General features: G+C 34.8%; 1 protein-coding gene across 3 annotated transcripts; it reads left to right on the forward strand.

The window, feature by feature from the left end:
* Positions 1-3,314: 3,314 nt before the first annotated feature.
* Positions 3,315-5,161, forward strand: LOC105231493 (gastrula zinc finger protein XlCGF52.1). Of its 3 annotated transcripts, XM_011212817.4 has the most exons (6): positions 3,315-3,733; positions 3,798-3,909; positions 3,979-4,126; positions 4,246-4,433; positions 4,527-4,836; positions 4,919-5,161. In XM_011212817.4, the coding sequence occupies exons 1-6, from the start codon at positions 3,716-3,718 to the stop codon at positions 5,070-5,072; spliced, it is 930 nt and encodes a 309-aa protein (XP_011211119.2). In that variant the 5' UTR covers positions 3,315-3,715; the 3' UTR covers positions 5,073-5,161. The 3 variants fall into 3 exon arrangements, with proteins under 3 accessions (XP_011211119.2, XP_011211112.2, XP_029409004.1); XM_011212810.4 differs by having other exon boundaries at positions 4,246-4,836; positions 4,919-5,160; XM_029553144.2 differs by having other exon boundaries at positions 3,801-3,909; positions 4,246-4,836; positions 4,919-5,160.
* Positions 5,162-6,149: the final 988 nt, after the last annotated feature.

Below are 6,149 nucleotides of genomic sequence, written 5' to 3' on the forward strand. Positions count from 1 at the left end.
TAAATGCAATTGAATTGCAAAATTGCCTTATACCATAGTTCATAAATTTGCACATACATATGAATGTAGTGGCAAGGTATTTATACACGTAAGTGTAATCGATATTGCAATATTGTCAACCTTTGGTCTACATCTGCGAAGGTGACTCATGTCGATTCGGTATTTGTTTAGCTACCTTATTAAGACACACAATACAGGTTGACATATATTCATACATACATACATAAAATATCAATACTTATTATGCAATGAAAAATAAATAAGAAAATACCAGATTTGCTTAAAAATATTTAACTAGTTAAAAATTATTTTAAGTTAACATTTGAATTTATAACTAATCTAAATATTGAGTAATACTGCATTACTACAAGTTTGAAATGACTTTTGCGACAATATTCTACAGTAAGCCATATATTTTTAATATTATATTATATATTTAAATAACGACAAATAACTTAAACTTGTACGTTTAACTTATATACCGGTGTTTCCCTCAAAAATGCTCGGTCACGGTTTGTTGTTGCACCAGCATACACAGTGTCTTTGCCAGCTTGACGTGTGTTCCAATTCCATTTTGGCTTTTATTATTTTGCCGCATATCACAAGTCGACAAGCCCTCTTTCCAACCGGAGGAACTCTGCCACATAACACACAAACATGGGCAGCAATGAAAGCAACAAAAACGCATGCCGGCACTTTTGCTTTATTGACTGCACAACGCTTCCGAGGGCGCAGCACACGGATCGAGGAAACATGGAAACAGTACAAATAAGTATGAAAAAACGAAGCTTCCGTAGGCCTTATAAGCTTGTTTATACAATATTCTTAAACGCATCGATTTTTCATATTTACAAATAACGTTTATTACATACAATACTTCATATTAAATACTAGATTAAAAGTCACCAACCTGTTCCAAATTCTTTTTATAACCCTTAGCTGCTGGCAAAATGCAAATGCACTGATGTTTGCGGCTTCGTATAAAATCGATTGAAATCTAATTAGAACAGCTGCTGCGTTAAAGAAGCTCAGGTTAATTAGGAATTGATTTTCCGTCGATTCTATCCAGATTTCACACAGTTGTTATATATGTATGTACATATGTTTGTGTATTTGCCACAATGTTGCACTTAGTTTAAGGTTTGCTTTCAACACGTTTATTGTTCACAATCGCCGAAATTTACTTATAAAATAATATGCGAAAACACATAAAACATAGACAAGTAGTAGAGAATGATTCGCGTTTCTTTCTTGGTCGTGACCTGGCCTTTTTCTGTTGGTAGTTTTTTGCTTGCCCTTTTAGTTACCGTTCATACAGTTTGCTACCGTTTTAACTCATACAATTTTCTGTTAAATAACTTTTCACAAATGCTTAATACACAGATTATCAATATTATTGAAGTTATTCCGTTAAATTTCGCACGTAAAAAACTATTTGTAAAAACTGATGAATAAAATTCGCAGCAAACAACCGAACGTATAACCACAAAAGTGTTCCAAATTCCCACAATGTTTTTTGCTTTGTCGTGTTTCGCTTTGCATTCGTTCAGTTGTCAACGAATAGCGTTGCCACTCCATTGTTGTTAAATTACAGGTAGCTGTGCATAGTTGCATGCTTTAGCAACACTGAAAATATGCGACTATAATTTTGCTGAATGTATATTGTACTTTGTTTATATTAATTTATGCACTTTGAGTAATGATTGAACTAATCGGCTTTAAATACCTTTGGAACCAGAATTTCTTATGCATTGCCATAGATACTGATAATTATATAAAGTGTGTACTAAAGTTGCAAAATATATAATATATGCATTAAAATGTACTTGTATTAACAGTTGAGTTTACTTATTCTCTATATCGCTTCTATATTTTTAATCATAAAATCTTAATGAAAAATAATTTTCATTCCCAAATACCGCAAAAAAATAAAAATTGGTCCCTAATACTAGATTGAAAACAAAAACGATCTGATTAATTATTGAATGAAATTTTGAATGTATTTATTGCTAAGATTTTTTTCATCAGAAAATTGAATATATATTTATAATTAAGATTTATTTTAATAATGAATTAATATGTTTTTTGTTTTGCAATTTTGAAAATCTTGCTTAAAAATAATTTTTAAATTTGAAATCGCAAATACTGGATTTAAAAAGATTAAAAAGAGGTATTCAAAGCTTACACATAAAATTAAAAAAAAAAACAAATTGTTTTAGAATTTCCATTTTTTCGCGTTTGCGTTGTTGTTGTTCGTGCTCTACCAATTTGGTTATCTTTTGTAAAAGAAAAATGTACTAACAGCTCTTTTTGTCTTATTTATATAAAATTGCTGTATATTTTTTTGTAAGACATATAAAAATCTTTACTTTTTCATCTCTTTTCACATTTAAAATTTGTTTTATTTAGTAACCCAATTTTAATAAAATAATTAACATATTAATACCAAACAACTTGAATTAAAAATTGTAATTTTTATTTTATTATTTAATAGTAAATATAAAAAAAGTTAATTTTAAAAACTAGTTTTTCACAATTTCAATTCCCTCCACACCGGCTCCGTTTCCTTTGTTCACTTGCTTAGCTTTTTATGAAAAATATGCTTAAATTAACGAATATTTACAGAATTTAAATATTTTACGTCATAACAGATCACACACACACTTTGCTTGGAAATTGTTTTGTTTCCATATCATTCCTAGCGAAAATATGAAATTTGAAATATTCGCGTGTGTCCAATTGGATTTCATGAACAAAAGCATTTCAAAATATACGGAAATAACTATTTAAACAGAAGAAAGTCGCCAAAAAAGTTGTTTTAAGAGCAAGTTGAATTTAACAAGTATTTTAGTGGCCGTTTGAAAATATTAAGTTTATTTTACTATTTAAAGTGGTAAAAACAGAGTTTAATTTGAATAGTGAAAATGCATTTAATTTATTGAATGAATGAATGCAAGCTCGCGGTCGTCCTAAAGGATTGAGTTGAAGCGAGATTCTTCCTAAGGACAGATGTGAGAGAACACAGTATTTATTTCCACCTATATACATACATACATACATTTGTAAATAAGCGAAGAAAAGGTGTCGGGGGTTTCAAAACGGAATTCTAACTTTTTGAAGAAGGTTCTGAGGTTTTTAAAAGAGTCATTACTACTTTTATGGAGTTAAATAAAATATTTAGGACCGTTTTCTCAATGTGTGGTTAGTAGCCATCTGTCCGTTAAGTTCTCGTTAAGAAAAGGTGCTTTACCGAAAGAAATAGTTTTGGTTGTAATGGGGCATGAATCCTAGAAGTGCATCAAGATTTCGAAAAAGCTTAGTCTCATATGAAAGACAAACGATCAAAGAAGAGTAGGAATATGACAATTGACGGAAATATATTTTGAGGTTAGAAAAAAATTTAAAGCGCTTGCTTCAAGATAAAGCAAATAACGGTAATAATAAACTAAGTAAAACAAAAAGAAATAGTATAAAAAATAGCTTTTGTTGTCAGAAATGAAGAGGAATATTGCAGAAATAATTTTGCTGCTTCGTATTCGCCATCGGCAGACCAACTGACTGCTAAATTTCAGCAATCTCCTACTTCCAATAAAATAAGGTTATGTCACTTATTCGTTTCGCATTCTTTCGACTGAAAAACTACTTTACTTTATCTGAGACAACATTGCGGCTGAAAAGTTGCACAGCAATTTGTTTTTAACTCGCCTAGTTGGCCATGACTTTTTCACACAAGGTAAATATTTCTCAAGTAGCAAACAAAAAGTTTTCGAGAAAATTTCAAATTTATTTCCATTCAGCAGCGAGTGACGAAGGAACAAAAGTACATTTTTTCTAAAGCGAAGATGGTGCGCAGCATTTTCTCACAACGGTATAATTACGCCAGGATACGCGTTAACGAGGCGTTGGATGGTAAGCGAGTTCAAAGAAAATAAAAACTATATAGTAGGGTTATTCCATTTAACAAATCCGATGTCACAGATGTCTTTCGGCGCATACCAATTTTTCCGAAAATCGCGAAGCTGCCGAAGCTGAAGCGCACCTACTACATTGCGACACCGAAGCCGATGGCCGAGAAGAAGAACAAGTTAAAGCCGAAGCACAAGAAATTGCTGCCTTCTTCCGAGTGGTAAGACATGATATAAACGCATTGCAACTAATTGATTTTATAAAACTTTTACTTTTTATACTTTTTTACAAAATTAATTTTGCACTTCATTACATAAAAAAAATAAAAACATTTCAAAGGTATGACAGTGATTTCATACCGATGACAACGCGCTATGAACTCGAAATAATTTTGGATACACCGCTTATGGAACGCCATTCGGGACACAACTCGAAAGGCACTTTCAGTCATGTCTATTGGAAGCCAGCCGAAGCGGATGAAACAAACGCGCAGCTTACAGCAGCAGCCAACGCCAACGCCAGCAACGGTGAGTTGACGAGCAAAACTCAAGCTGACAAATCGCTATCGATTGTGCAACCGTTGGCAGCAGCAACAATAACAACCGGCAATTCACTTACAGCCACAAACACTTCACCACAGTTTTCACATGGTTATAGTTTGAAAAAGGAGCCCACCGAGCAAGCAGCACCGAAATTGTCTGATGCGCCCAAAAGTTTGGCGGCCACCAGAGAATCGCACGATTTCGAGTTTGCAGTGCCGGAGCTGAGCAAACGTCGGCGCAATAAACATCTGGAGAAGAGCTACGAATGTGAACAGTGCCACAAGAAGTTCGATCGTCCTTGGGTGCTGCATGGTCACATGCGTCTGCATACCGGCGAGAAACCGTTCGTGTGCCCGGTGGAATCGTGCCAGAAGCGTTTTGCCGATCGGTAAGTACACAAAAAAAAAGCAGAAAATACTTTCGTAAGTTCTTCATCATTCAAATTTTCACTGTCTTATTCTTTCTTCCAGTTCGAATTTGCGCGCTCATCAGCGCACCAAAGGCCATCACAACTGGAGCTATCAGTGTCCGCAGTGCACCAAGGCGTTCAGCCAAGAGAACTATTTAAGTCGTCATAGTCTGGAGGCATGTCGCAAGTTTTTAGCGTCGCATAGAAACGGTTGAGTTGCAACCAAGGTTGCATTTTGCTGCTTTTCGATATAGTATTATTTGTGGTTCCGTTGATTTTTTGTATAATAGTACATATGTACTACATATATATAATAGAGATATGTGAATGTTTTATGAATTTTATATGATTTTTATTGAAATATATTGCAATTCAGTTAAATTTTGGTGGTCTGTTCAAACTTTTTACAAATAAATTAAAATATTGAGGCATACTACTGCGGAATTGATCGATTCCGGCAAATGAGTAAAAACTGACTTCCTAAAGGATAAACTTAAAATCCTTGACTTGAAACCGATTGTAGACCTATATTCTATTAGGAAAAGATCAGAATGCTCCGCAGACTATTTCTGACATATGCAAGATATCCGGCTTTTTGGCTCCTTGTAAATGAACCCGTTCTAATGTATGTACATGCACTCATGGTGAAAATAATAAGTATATTCCTTTAGCCTGCAATCTTGGCACCTGCAATCGTGCGAGCCAGTCGTTCTTCCTTTTGGAAATTCCAAGTGTAGCCAAGTCTTTCTCCAACTTGACGGAGTGGAGGTCTACCTCTTCTTCTGCTTCTCGCGGCGGGTACAGTGTCGAATATTCTCAGTGGTGGAGAGTTTTCATGCATTCGGACGACATGACCTAGCGAGCGTAACCGTGTCTCTTAATGCGCTGAACTATGTCAATGTTGTCGAGATGCCTTGTAGAATTTGGTCTTTGTTCGTCGAGAGAGGACTTTACTTCTAAATTGCCTACTCAGTGCGAAGTAGCACCTGCTGGAAAAATTTATTCTGCGTTGGATTTTGAAGTTGACGTTGTTGGTGTAAATGCTGGTTCCAAGATAGACGAAATTATATATGACCTTGAAGTTATGACTGTCAAAACTGACGTGGGAACCTAGTCGCAAGTGCGACGACTGTTTGTGTGATAACAGAAGATATTTCGTATTGGCCTCGTTCACTACCAAACCCATTTGCTTCGCTCTTTGTCCAACCTGGAAAAAGCAGACCTAACGGCGGCGGTTGTTATGGTCTATGATAACGATGTCATAGGCGTACGACAGCAGCTGTACACGCTTG

Source organism: Bactrocera dorsalis, chromosome 2, assembly GCF_023373825.1.
Source record: "Bactrocera dorsalis isolate Fly_Bdor chromosome 2, ASM2337382v1, whole genome shotgun sequence".
Classification (NCBI taxonomy): domain Eukaryota; kingdom Metazoa; phylum Arthropoda; class Insecta; order Diptera; family Tephritidae; genus Bactrocera; species Bactrocera dorsalis.